The sequence below is a fragment of the Salmo salar genome, chromosome ssa10 (assembly GCF_905237065.1).
Source record: "Salmo salar chromosome ssa10, Ssal_v3.1, whole genome shotgun sequence".
NCBI classification, from domain to species: Eukaryota; Metazoa; Chordata; class Actinopteri; order Salmoniformes; family Salmonidae; genus Salmo; species Salmo salar.
Genome location: NC_059451.1, coordinates 44,507,682 through 44,521,520, shown reverse-complemented (window position 1 = coordinate 44,521,520; position 13,839 = coordinate 44,507,682). Strand labels below are relative to the sequence as shown.

At 49.2% G+C, this 13,839-nt stretch overlaps 1 protein-coding gene across 2 annotated transcripts in view; it reads left to right on the top strand.

Moving 5' to 3' along the window:
• The window catches only part of cachd1 (cache domain containing 1), a 104,507-nt gene that overhangs the window by 83,833 nt on the left and 6,835 nt on the right, over nucleotides 1-13,839 (top strand). For both annotated transcript variants that reach the window (XM_014123422.2, XM_014123420.2), the window contains exons 13-21: nucleotides 1,801-1,969; nucleotides 2,090-2,232; nucleotides 4,480-4,661; nucleotides 5,027-5,137; nucleotides 7,135-7,257; nucleotides 8,397-8,613; nucleotides 11,396-11,556; nucleotides 11,794-11,880; nucleotides 12,506-12,622. In XM_014123422.2, the coding sequence (XP_013978897.1) occupies nucleotides 1,801-1,969; nucleotides 2,090-2,232; nucleotides 4,480-4,661; nucleotides 5,027-5,137; nucleotides 7,135-7,257; nucleotides 8,397-8,613; nucleotides 11,396-11,556; nucleotides 11,794-11,880; nucleotides 12,506-12,622 (1,310 nt within the window). The remainder of the gene's footprint in view (nucleotides 1-1,800; nucleotides 1,970-2,089; nucleotides 2,233-4,479; nucleotides 4,662-5,026; nucleotides 5,138-7,134; nucleotides 7,258-8,396; nucleotides 8,614-11,395; nucleotides 11,557-11,793; nucleotides 11,881-12,505; nucleotides 12,623-13,839) is intronic.

Here is a 13,839-nt window from a genome sequence, read left to right as displayed (position 1 = left end):
TGTCTGTCTGTCTGTCTGTCTGTCTGTCTGTCTGTCTGTCTGTCTGTCTGTCTGTCTGTCTGTCTGTCTGTCTGTCTGTCTGTCTGTCTGTCTGTCTGTCTGTCTGTCCCTTTTTTCCCTCCCTTCCTTCCCCTCTGTCCCTGCCTTCCTTCCCCTCTGTCCCTGCCTTCCTTCCCCTCTGTCCCTGCCTTCCTTCCCCTCTGTCCCTCCCTTCCTTCCCCTCTGTCCCTCCCTTCCTTCCCCTCTGTCCCTGCCTTCCTTCCCCTCTGTCCCTCCCTTACTTCCCCTCTGTCCCTCCCTTCCTTCCCCTCTGTCCCTGCCTTCCTTCCCCTCTGTCCCTCCCTTCCTTCCCCTCTGTCCCTCCCTTCCTTCCCCTCTGTCCCTCCCTTCCTTCCCCTCTGTCCCTCCCTTCCTTCCCCTCTGTCCCTCCCTTCCTTCCCCTCTGTCCCTCCCTTCCTTCCCCTCTGGCCCTCCCTTCCTTCCCCTCTGTCCCTCCCTTCCTTCCCCTCTGTCCCTCCCTTCCTTCCCCTCTGTCCCTCCCTTCCTTCCCCTCTGTCCCTCCTTCCTTCCCCTCTGTCCCTCCCTTACTTCCCCTCTGTCCCTCCCTTACTTCCCCTCTGTCCCTCCCTTACTTCCCCTCTGTCCCTCCCTTACTTCCCCTCTGTCCCTCCCTTACTTCCCCTCTGTCCCTCCCTTACTTCCCCTCTGTCCCTCCCTCCCTTACTTCCCCTCTGTCCCTCCCTCCCTTACTTCCCCTCTGTCCCTCCCTCCCTTACTTCCCCTCTGTCCCTCCCTCCCTTACTTCCCCTCTGTCCCTCCCTCCCTTACTTCCCCTCTGTCCCTCCCTCCCTTACTTCCCTTCTGTCCCTCCCTTACTTCCCCTCTGTCCCTCCCTTACTTCCCCTCTGTCCCTCCCTTCCTTCCCCTCTGTCCCTCCCTTCCTTCCCCTCTGTCCCTCCTTCCTTCCCCTCTGTCCCTCCCTTCCTTCCCCTCTGTCCCTCCCTTACTTCCCCTCTGTCCCTCCCTTACTTCCCCTCTGTCCCTCCCTTACTTCCCCTCTGTCCCTCCCTTACTTCCCCTCTGTCCCTCCCTTACTTCCCCTCTGTCCCTCCCTTACTTCCCCTCTGTCCCTCCCTTACTTCCCTTCTGTCCATCCCTTACTTCCCCTCTGTCCCTCCCTCCCTTACTTCCCCTCTGTCCCTCCCTCCCTTACTTCCCCTCTGTCCCTCCCTCCCTTACTTCCCCTCTGTCCCTCCCTCCCTTACTTCCCCTCTGTCCCTCCCTCCCTTACTTCCCCTCTGTCCCTCCCTTACTTCCCTTCTGTCCCTCCCTTACTTCCCTTCTGTCCCTCCCTTACTTCCCTTCTGTCCCTCCCTTACTTCCCTTCTGACCCTCCCTTACTTCCCTTCTGCCCCTCCCTTACTTCCCCTCTGTCCCTCTCTCACTCCCTCGTCATAACGTAACAAGCCAGTAATGCAGTACTGCATCTTCATCTTCTTTGTCCCTCTCTCCCACTTCTTCTCTCACTCCATCTCCCTCAGTCATCTCCAATCTGTCACCTTTAGAAAAACTCAGTGCTCCCACCCCCACCCCCAAAACACTTTCTCTTTCAGAGCTCGTTCCAGAGGTAGCCCTAAACATCAACTCCCCCTTACAAGTTAGGATCAGTCATGACTTATCAATGGATTGTGAAAAACTAGTCAAATGACTCTAGCTGTGTCTCTGCTCTGTATCACTCTATTCTACGTAGAAGTTCCTACACAAAAACATCCATTATCTTCTCCCTCAATCCCTCCCCAGGTCCAGGACAAGTCGTTCATCCTGTGCATAGTGAACATACAGCCAGAGATCCCTGTGAAACACCTGAAGAACCTGAACACTGCTCCCAGCTCCAAGCTGCTCTATCACCGACTGGACCTGCTGGGTCAGCCCAGCTCCTGTCTGCACTTCAAACAGCTGGCCACTGTCGGTAAGACCTGAGGCCATGTAGGCAATGACTGTGAGAGAGGAACTAGGCTTGAGGCAGAGATTTTCGAGCTTTATATTTAGTCTCTATTTTCCTCTCTGTCTCTGTCTCTCTCTCTGTCAGAGAGTCCTACAGTGATGCTGTCTGCAGGGAGTTTCTCCTCGCCCTACGAGCACCTCAGCCAACCAGAGACCAAACGCATGGTGGAACACTACACTGCCTACCTCAGTGATAACACACGCCTCATAGCCAACCCTGGACTCAAGGTACTCACACAATCACATTTGACAGTCATTAACACAGAGAAGCCAAACTAATATCAAACATGTATCTTCTGGAAAGACTTGTGAGCCAAACCACACTAGCTAACGCCACCAAAAGAAAGACAACGAACTGCCCCTCAAGTCTCTTAGCGCCACTGCCTTCTTTGCCTTTTAGGAGAAGCTAAAGAAAAGCTCCATGTTTTTAGCAGCTTGTGTGCACAGCATTTTAGCCCCTCTCTGTATGTGGTGGAGAGACTGAGAGACTCTGTACGTGGTGAGAGAGTGTGGGAGAGACTGAGAGACTCTGTACATGGTGAGAGAGTGGTGGAGAGACTGAGAGACTCTGTACATGGTGAGAGAGTGGTGGAGAGACCTTTGAGACTCTCTGTAGGTGGTGAGAGAGTGGGGGAGAGACTGAGAGACTCTGTACGTGGTGAGAGAGTGGTGGAGAGACTGAGAGACTCTGTACGTGGTGAGAGAGTGGTGGAGAGACTGAGAGACTCTGTACGTGGTGAGAGAGTGGTGGAGAGACTGAGACTCTCTGTACGTGGTGAGAGAGTGTGGAGAGACTGAGAGTCTCTGTACGTGGTGAGAGAGTGGGAGAGACTGAGAGACTCTGTACGTGGTGAGAGACTGGTGGAGAGACTGAGAGACTCTGTACGTGGTGAGAGAGTGTGGGAGAGACTGAGAGACTCTGTATGTGGTGAGAGAGTGGGGGAGAGACTGAGAGACTCTGTACGTGGTGAGAGAGTGGTGGAGAGACTGAGAGACTCTGTACGTGGTGAGAGAGTGGGGGAGAGACTGAGAGACTCTCTGTAGGTGGTGAGAGAGTGGTGGAGAGACCTTTGAGACTCTCTGTAGGTGGTGAGAGAGTGGTGGAGAGACTGAGAGACTCTTTATGTGGTGAGAGAGTGTGGGAGAGACTGAGAGACTCTGTATGTGGTGAGAGAGTGGGGGAGAGACTCTCTGTAGGTGGTGAGAGAGTGGTGGAGAGACTGAGAGACTCTGTATGTGGTGAGAGAGTGGGGGAGAGACTGAGAGACTGTATGTGGTGAGAGAGTCGGGGAGAGACTGAGAGACTGTACGTGGGGGAGAGACTGAGAGACTCTCTGTAGGTGGTGAGAGAGTGTGGGAGAGACTGAGATACTCTGTACGTGGTGAGAGAGTGGGGGAGAGACTGAGAGACTCTGTACGTGGTGAGAGAGTGGGGGAGAGACTGAGAGACTCTGTATGTGGTGAGAGAGTGGTGGAGAGACTGAGAGACTCTGTAGGTGGTGAGAGAGTGGGGGAGAGACTGAGAGACTCTGTATGTGGTGAGAGAGTGGGGGAGAGACTGAGAGACTCTGTACGTGGTGAGAGAGTGGTGGAGAGACTGAGAGACTCTGTACGTGGTGAGAGAGTGTGGGAGAGACTGAGAGACTCTGTACATGGTGAGAGAGTGGTGGAGAGACCTTTGAGACTCTCTGTAGGTGGTGAGAGAGTGGGGGAGAGACTGAGAGACTCTTTATGTGGTGAGAGAGTGTGGGAGAGACTGAGAGACTCTGTATGTGGTGAGAGAGTGGGGGAGAGACTCTCTGTAGGTGGTGAGAGAGTGGTGGAGAGACTGAGAGACTCTGTATGTGGTGAGAGAGTGGGGGAGAGACTGAGAGACTGTATGTGGTGAGAGAGTGGGGGAGAGACTGAGAGACTGTACGTGGTGAGAGAGTGGGGGAGAGACTGAGAGACTCTCTGTAGGTGGTGAGAGAGTGTGGGAGAGACTGAGATACTCTGTACGTGGTGAGAGAGTGGGGGAGAGACTGAGAGACTCTGTACGTGGTGAGAGAGTGGGGGAGAGACTGAGAGACTGTAGGTGGTGAGAGAGTGTGGGAGAGACTGAGATACTCTGTACGTGGTGAGAGAGTGGGGGAGAGACTGAGAGACTCTGTACGTGGTGAGAGAGTGGGGGAGAGACTGAGAGACTCTGTATGTGGTGAGAGAGTGGGGGAGAGACTGAGAGACTCTGTATGTGGTGAGAGAGTGGGGGAGAGACTGAGAGACTCTGTATGTGGTGAGAGAGTGGGGGAGAGACTGAGAGACTCTGTACGTGGTGAGAGAGTGGGGGAGAGACTGAGAGACTCTGTATGTGGTGAGAGAGTGGGGGAGAGACTGAGAGACTCTGTATGTGGTGAGAGAGATCCTGATCTGGGCCTACCTTACATGAAAGAGAGAGCTCAGCTCCTCTTCTCTGTCTATATCGCTCTCTCCCTCTAGTCGTCGGTCAGGAACGAGGTGATGGCGACCAGTCACGTCACAGATGAATGGATGACACTCATGGAGATGAGTAGCCTCAACTGCTACATTGTGCGCCGTTACATAGCAACGCCCAATGGAGTGCTTCGGATTTACCCCGGCTCACTCATGGACAAAGCCTTCGATCCGACCCGGAGACAATGGTGAGGTTTATTTAGGGGTTGTGGGGGGGTAGTTCCAGACTCCTAGAGAGGGATGGGAAGTTGAGCCCTGCTCCAGTGATTTGGCCCGGTTCTCATAGCTTTCTGTTTACGGCTGGAATGATTCACTTTCTATGGAACAGTCTTAGTTCTACTAAATCCTTCATGACACTTTTCATTTTCAACGACAGTCTGGAGTAGTCAGATATATTTTAGTATAAATGTTTCAGTCAATATCTGTTAAATGTTTTTCCCAGCCTTTAGTTAGTGTACAGTATCCACATGTATTGTCGTGGAATTAGCATGTTGTGTCAAGGCGTTTGTTTCCCATCATGCTTACCATGCTCTCTAACCCCTGACCCAAACAGGTACCAGCACGCAGTGGCGAACCCTGGCCTCATCACCTTCACCGGGCCTTACCTGGATGTGGGTGGGGCCGGATACGTGGTCACCATCAGCCACACCATCCACACCTCCAGGTACTGTAGGAGTACAAACACACCATCTTCCTCACCGTCCACACCTCCAGGTACTGTAGGAGTACAAACACACCATCTTCCTCACCGTCCACACCTCCAGGTACTGTAGGAGTACAAACACACCATCTTCCTCACCGTCCACACCTCCAGGTACTGTAGGAGTACAAACACACCATCTTCCTCACCATCCACACCTCCAGGTACTGTAGGAGTACAAACACACCATCTTCCTCACCTTCCACACCTCCAGGTACTGTAGGAGGACAAACACACCATCTTCCTCACCGTCCACACCTCCAGGTACTGTAGGAGTACAAACACACCATCTTCCTCACCGTCCACACCTCCAGGTACTGTAGGAGGACAAACACACCATCTTCCTCACCATCCACACCTCCAGGTACTGTAGGAGGACAAACACACCATCTTCCTCACCATCCACACCTCCAGGTACTGTAGGAGGACAAACACACCATCTTCCTCACCGTCCACACCTCCAGGTACTGTAGGAGGACAAACACACCATCTTCCTCACCGTCCACACCTCCAGGTACTGTAGGAGGACAAACACACCATCTTCCTCACCGTCCACACCTCCAGGTACTGTAGGAGGACAAACACACCATCTTCTTCACCGTCCACACCTCCAGGTACTGTAGGAGGACAAACACACCATCTTCCTCACCTTCCACACCTCCAGGTACTGTAGGAGGACAAACACACCATCTTCCTCACCGTCCACACCTCCAGGTACTGTAGGAGGACAAACACACCATCTTCCTCACCTTCCACACCTCCAGGTACTGTAGGAGGACAAACACACCATCTTCCTCACCATCCACACCTCCAGGTACTGTAGGAGGACAAACACACCATCTTCCTCACCATCCACACCTCCAGGTACTGTAGGAGGACAAACACACCATCTTCCTCACCATCCACACCTCCAGGTACTGTAGGAGTACAAACACACCATCTTCCTCACCATCCACACCTCCAGGTACTGTAGGAGGACAAACACACCATCTTCCTCACCATCCACACCTCCAGGTACTGTAGGAGGACAAACACACCATCTTCCTCACCATCCACACCTCCAGGTACTGTAGGAGGACAAACACACCATCTTCCTCACCATCCACACCTCCAGGTACTGTAGGAGGACAAACACACCATCTTCCTCACCTTCCACACCTCCAGGTAGGAGGGGTCAAGGGTCAACCACAGTCCCAGGCTCTGATTGGAAGAAACCCAGTTGGACTGGACTGTATCTATGTCACACAGAGTGATGGTGATACACCAGTCTAGTTACCAGGGCAACCTGATAAACACTTAGAGATTTTCATTTGGGACTGTTGAATTTGAAACGTTCTGTTTCTTTAGTATTTTTAATGATACGATACTATGCTCTTCTATTTTTTCATAACTGGCCGTTTAGCAGCCACTTTTATCCAAAACAACTTATTCACGCGTGCATACATTCATCATACGGGTGGCCGCAGTAGGACTCAAACCCCCGACCGAGCCACATAATACCATTTTCACAAGCAATACATAGAACAAAACAGGAAGAAGTAGTGGGAAATAGACAGACTAATGTTCTTATGTAGTCTGTGATCTGAATGTGTAGTGGCCCTGCAGTCTGCTGCTTGTGCCTGCTGACTACTGTTACAACATTACTGGTTCATCTCAGAGGAGGCTGTAGACGGGAGGCAATCACCAACAACTGGAACACACACACACACACACACACACACACACACACACACACACACACACAGCTCTGATAAGGCAGGCTCAGTGTGTTGATGTTGGTTCTGCCCCGGTGAGCATGTCCTGTGGCGTCTGTAGTATACCGAGACTCTGCTCTCAAATAAGGCTCCCAAGAGCTTCAAGCACATGGTTTTCGGAATAGGTTTGCATGCACAAGCAGGGAAGGTAGCTAGAAAATATGAGATGTGTACTGTTGAATAATGTTCTCTCCTCTCTCTGTGTAGTTCTCAGATGGCCTCAGGGTATGCAGTAGCAGTAATGGGGATAGACTTCACACTGCGTTACTTCTACAAGGTTCTGCTGGACCTGCTACCCATCTGCAATCAGGACAAGGGCAACAAGATCCGGTACGTCTTTCATTGAGGCTCCTTCTCTCTTGTTACAGGCCTTTTGACTGTTCCTGATAGGGATCCTGAGGGATGACCCACTGAGGTTTTTAAGACTCTCTGAATCTAATTTGAATGGCACATTCACCTAGTCCTCCAACATCCCAGCATGCCCTCTGCTAAGTGGGAGAAAACTTCCCTGAGTCTCTCTCTTTGGTATCTGTTGTGGTCCACAAATGAACTTTATGCTGGTTACAAAGAGGGTGAGAGAGTGAGAGGGAGAAGCTGATTATAATTACATTTCAGAAAAATCCTGTTATGCTCTTTGCTGCTGCTACATTCTCTCTCTCTCTTTTCGGTCTCCCTTTCCACCCCTACTCTCCCCTCCCTCTCTCCTTCCAGTTTCTCCCTCTCCCCCTGCCTGCCTCCCCCTCTCTCCCCCTTCTCTCCAATCCTTTCACCCTTTCTTTCCTTTCTTCAGTGTTCAGTGGTTCATGTTAAACAGGAGGAAGGGGATGGAGGTGGGTTGGGGTTGAATGGTTTTCTATCCTGCAGGTTGGGGTAATATGGAGCTCAGATGTGACACTACACAGAGCTGATCTGGAGCCTGGCCCATCTGGTGTTCTTAACACTCAGAATTTGCTCTCTCTAACACCACCCCTTGTCTCTCCTGACTTAACACTGCTCTCTTTGCCCTCCATGTCCACTGTAATCGCTCTGGCTCTCTCCCCTCTCTCCCTCTCTCTCCCCTTTCCACAGAAAGTCTGAAGTTCGGGTTCTATTGTGTTTAAATCTGATGGATTTCAGTGGGCATGTGTATTTGATTTAAGTGTATTAAGTTAAATTGATTGTACTGTTCCATAAAATGAATAATACGTCAACTGTATTTTCTGTCTCTCTCTCTCTCTCTCTCTCTCTCGCTTTCTCTCTTGCTTTCTCTCTGTCACTCTCCGTCTCTCTCGCTTTCTCTCTCTTGCTTTCTCTCTGTCACTCTCCTTGTCTCTCTTTCCGTCTCTCTCTCTCTCTCTCTCTCTCTCTCGCTTTCTCTCTGTCACTCTCCCTGTCTCTCTCCGTCGCACTCTCTCTGTCTGTCTCTCTCTCTGTCGCTATCTCCCTCGCTCTCTGTCACTTTCTCGCTGTCTATTTCTCTCTCTCTCTAGGTGTTTTATCATGGAGGACAGGGGTTACTTGGTGGCCCACCCCACCCTCATCGACCCTAAAGGTCACGCTCCAGCCGAGCGGCAGCACATCACACACAAGGAACCTCTGGTGGCCAACGACATCCTGAACCATCCTAACTTTGTCAAGAAGAACTTGTGCAACAGCTTCAGCGACCGAACAGTCCAACGTTTCTACAAGTTCAACACCAGCATCATTGTGAGTAGGGGCTCAGAGAAAATACAAATTCCATCTAGACACCGTTGCCCTTGAGCACACAAAAAACTATACATACCTCGGCCTAAACATCAGCATCACAGGTAACTTCCACAAAGCTGTGAACGATCTGAGAGACGGGCCATCTATGCCATCAAAAGGAACATAAAATTTGACATCCTAATTAGGATCTGGCAAAAAATACTTGAATCAGTTATAGAACCCATTGCCCTTTATGGCTGTGAGGTCTGGGGTCTGCTCACCAACCAAGAATTCACAAAATGGGACGAACACCAAATTGAGACTCTGCATGCAGAATTCTGCAAAAATATCCTCTGTGTACAACGTAAAACACCAAATAATGCATGCAGAACAGAATTAGGCCGATACCCCGCTAATGATCAAAATCCAGAAAAGAGACGTTAAATTCTTCAACCACCTAAAAGGAAGTGATTCCCAAACCTTCCATAACAAAGCCATCACCTACAGAGAGATGAACCTGGAGAAGAGTCCCCTAAGCAAGCTGGTCCTGGGGCTCTGTTCACAAACACACCCCACAGAGCCCCAGGACAGCAACACAATTAGACCCAACCAAATCATGAGAAAACAAAAAGATAATTACTTGACACATTGGAAAGCATTTACAAAAAAACAGAGCAAACTAGAATGCTATTTGGCTCTAAACAGAGAGTACACAGTGGCAGAATACCTGACCACTATGACTGACCCAAACTTAAGGGAAATCTTTGACTATGTACAAACTCAGTGAGCATAGCCTTGCTATTGAGAAAGGACGCCGTAGGCAGACCTGGCTCTCAAGAGAAGACAGGCTATGTGCACACTGCCGTCAAAATGAGGTGGAAACTGAGCTGCACTTCCTAACCTCCTGCCCAATGTATGACCATATTAGAGAGATGTATTACCCTTAGATTACACAGATCCACAAAGAATTTGAAAACCACAACTCTCATATCTATTGGGTGAAATACCACAGTGTGCATCACAGCAGCGAGATTTGTGACCTGTTGCCACAAGAAAAGGTCAACCAGTGAAGAACAAACACCATTGTAAATACAACCCATATTTATGTTTATTTATTTTCCCTTTTATATTTTAACTATTTGCACATCATTAGAACACTGTATGTAGACACAATGACATTTCAAATGTCTCTCTTTATTCTTTTGCAACTTTTGTGAGTGTAATGTTTTTATTGTTTATTTCACTTTTTGTTTATTATCTACTTCACTTGTTTTGGCAATGTAAACATATGTTTCACATGCCAATAAATCCCTTTGAATTGAATTGATAAGACTTTGGACAGCAGGGATTTTCTCTGTCTCTCGCTCTGTCTCTCTCTCTCGCTCTCTCTCTCGCTCTGTCTCTCTCTCTCGCTCTGTCTCTCTCGCTCCGTCTCTCTCGCTCTGTCTCTCTCTCTCGCTCCGTCTCTCTCTCTCTCGCTCTCTCTCTCTCGCTCTGTCTCTCTCTCTCTCGCTCCGTCTCTCTCTCTCGCTCTCTCTCTCTCGCTCTGTCTCTCTCTCTCTCGCTCTGTCTCTCTCTCTCTCCGTCTCTCTCTCTCTCTCCGTCTCTCTCTCTCTCTCTGTCTCTCTCTCTCGCTCCGTCTCTCTCTCTCGCTCCGTCTCTCTCTCTCGCTCCGTCTCTCTCTCTCGCTCTGTCTCTCTCTCTCGCTCCGTCTCTCTCTCTCGCTCCGTCTCTCTCTCTCGCTCTGTCTCTCTCTCTCGCTCTGTCTCTCTCTCTCGCTCCGTCTCTCTCTCTCGCTCCGTCTCTCTCTCTCGCTCCGTCTCTCTCTCTCGCTCCGTCTCTCTCTCTCGCTCCGTCTCTCTCGCTCGCTCTGTCTCTCGCTCTGTCTCTCTCTCTCTCGGCCCCAATATAGCCCTGCGGTCCGAAGTCTGACCGCCCCTGTGTCACAAGATCCACCATTTTGGATTGTTTGACACTAACTGAGTAAAGTGTGAGAGGCAAGTTGACAGGTAGTGTCCTCTCCCTGCTGGTCTCAGAAAAACATTTTCCCAGGACAGCTTTTATTATTATACATCAGCATTATAACCCCCCCACATGGTGAGATATTGTATCGCATCCTCAATGAGCTTTACTCAAATGACCCAAGTGCTTCCTTTCTTTGTAGAGCCATTGATAAACCATAATCTAGTTAGTACCATGTTTTCAAATACATAGTATGTAGCCTTTTTAAAACAAACTCAAAGATGCTTGACAACACTCCTCCTGTCTCTCCTGACTAACCTGGTCCACGGGAGCCACTGCTCCATGTTGTACTGTCTGATAAACCCAATGATTTATATAATCCCTGGATTGCTGATGCTATGTATTGGCCAATAAGAGGCTTTGAAGCCAGCGATCGGCCATGTTGGCACTCCTCAGAAATACAGACCTCCATAGGAATAAATCGAATTCTACAGTATTTCATTTAAATGTTTCCAGGACAAAATGACACAATTTTTGGTATTTTTAGTACTATTTCTTTCATTTGTTTTTTATGTTCATCTTATGTATTCTAAATAAAAATATGCATTAAGTTATCTGTAATAGAATAAACATGGCACAACAAATGTAAACATTAATACATGGATTTCTATAGCTTCCAAAATATTTTTTTTACAATGGTGTAGGAGTACCAAGATGGAGGCACAGTGGCTTCAAAACAGCGCCCCCTGTCTGGCATCTAGTGTATAAATAATTGGATAAACCCTTGTCTAGTACCATATTTCACTATGTTCCCCCTCTCTCTCTCGCTCTTCCTTCACAGGGTGACCTGACTAACCTGGTCCATGGGAGCCACTGCTCCAAGTACCGTCTGACCCGTATCCCTGGCACCAACGCTTTCGCTGGCATCGTCAACGAGACGTGTGATTCGCTGGCTTTCTGTGCCTGTAGCACCGTGGACCGCCTCTGTCTCAACTGTCACAGGTCAGATATACAGTCACAGGAGTTATAGAGTTACAGAGGAAATAAGATGGTGTTTTCATATTTCTATTCATGAACTCAATGAATTCTATGAGGTATCTGTTTAACTTGCTGTATTAAAAGGGGTGAATATTTGCATGACAAAGTTAGTTCATTGCACTTTTGTTGTTTTTCAGTCATACCTTTCATGGCTCTATATTCTTAGAACATGGCTGTAACTGTTTTCCCTGTGTTGTACAGGATGGAGCAGAATGAGTGCGAGTGTCCATGTGAGTGCCCCCTGGAGGTTAACGAGTGTACTGGCAACCTCACCTACACTGAGAACAGGTGAGTCGAGAACCACAAGAACCGTCCTGCATGTTAAAAAAGCCCACATTTCTGTTTTGTTTGTATGTTTAGATGTGTATTGCTCTACTGTAATGTGTTTTGCGTGTGTGTTTGAGTGTGTGTACTCGTGTCTGTACTGAAGCCTTTTCTATAGTGCCCACAGGTAGTCATTGTCACTGTCATCAGGCTGTCTGTCATGATAATCAGATGGCTGTGACCATTCCTCAGAAACACCTGTGTCCTCAGCCATTAAACTGTGTCTAGCATTGACAACAACTGTCTGTCTGGCTAAGGCTCTTTGTGAGAGGATAGAGGGATGCCAGAGAAAAGATCGTCCACAAAGCTGCTGTCAGACTGCAGTCATGCATTCATGTTGTGGTTGATTGAGGTCTTTTCACATAATGCTAATTACTGCCTAATTTGAAACTGTGACATTATCATTGGTTAGTCATTACCTCCTTGATTCAGTGTGATGCCAGGTCTCTCATTTGAACTGTGTTTGTCATTGTTGTAGTCTGATTGTGTGGTCATGTGTATTGTGGTTTGACCGTGTGGTCATGTTCTTCACTATGGTTTGACAGTGTGGTCATGTTCTTCACTATGGTCTGACCGTGTGGTTTAACAGGAACCCCAGCTGTGAGGTGCACCAGGAGCCCCTGTCTCTGACGGTGATGGACTCCAGTCTGCAGGACACCCTGCCCCAGTGTATCAACACCCGCTGCAGCCAGCGCTTCACTAGCAGGTGGAGTACAGCCCACAACCATCACACACAGCTACAGCCCACAATCATCGCCCACAGCTACAGCCCACAATCATCGCCCACAGCTACAGCCCACAGCTACAGCCCACAATCATCGCCCACAGCTACAGCCCACAATCATCGCCCACAACTACAGCCCACAATCATCGCCCACAGCTACAGCCCACAGCTACAGCCCACAAGCCACAGCTACAGCCCACAATCATCGTCCACAGCTACAGCCCACAAGCCACAGCTACAGCCCACAAGCCACAGCTACAGCCCACAAGCCACAGCCCACAAGCCACAGCTACAGCCCACAAGCCACAGCTACAGCCCACAAGCCACAGCTACAGCCCACAAGCCACAGCTACAGCCCACAAGCCACAGCTACAGCCCACAAGCCACAGCTGCAGCCCACAAGCCACAGCTGCAGCCCACAAGCCACAGCTACAGCCCACAAGCCACAGCTACAGCCCACAGGCTACCGCTATAGCCAACTTGCAAAAGTATTCATCGCCCTTTGGCATTTTTCCTATTTTGTTGCCTTACAACCTGGAATTGAAATAAAAAATATTGGGGTTTGTATCATTTGATTTACACAACATGTCTACCACTTTGAAGATGAAAAATTATTTATTGTGAAACAAACAAGAAATAAGACAAAAGAACTGAACTTGAACATGCATAACTATTCACCCCCCAAAGTCAATACTTTGTAGAGCCACATTTTGCAGTAATTACAGCTGCAAGTCTCTTGGGGTATGTCTCTATAAGCTTGGTGCATCTAGCCAGTGGGATTTTTGACCATTCTTCAAGGCAATAACTGGTCCAGCTCCTTCAAGTTGGATGGGTTCCGCTGGTGTACAGCAATCTTTAAGTCATACCACAGATTCTCAATTGGATTGAGGTCTGGGCTTTGACTAGGCCATTCCAAGACATTTAAATGTTTTCCCTTAAACCACTCGAGTCTTGCTTTAGCAGTATGCTTAGGGTCATTGTCCTGCTGGAAGGTGAACCTCCATCCCAGTCTCAAATCTCTGGAAGACTGAAACAGGTTTCCCTCAAGAATTTCCCTGTATTTAGCACATCCATCATTCCTTCAATTCTGACCAGCTTCCCATTCCCTGCCGATGAAAAACATCCCCACAGCATGATGCTGCCACCACCATGCTTCACTGTGGGGGCGGTGTTCTCTGGGTGATGAGAAGTGTTGGGAT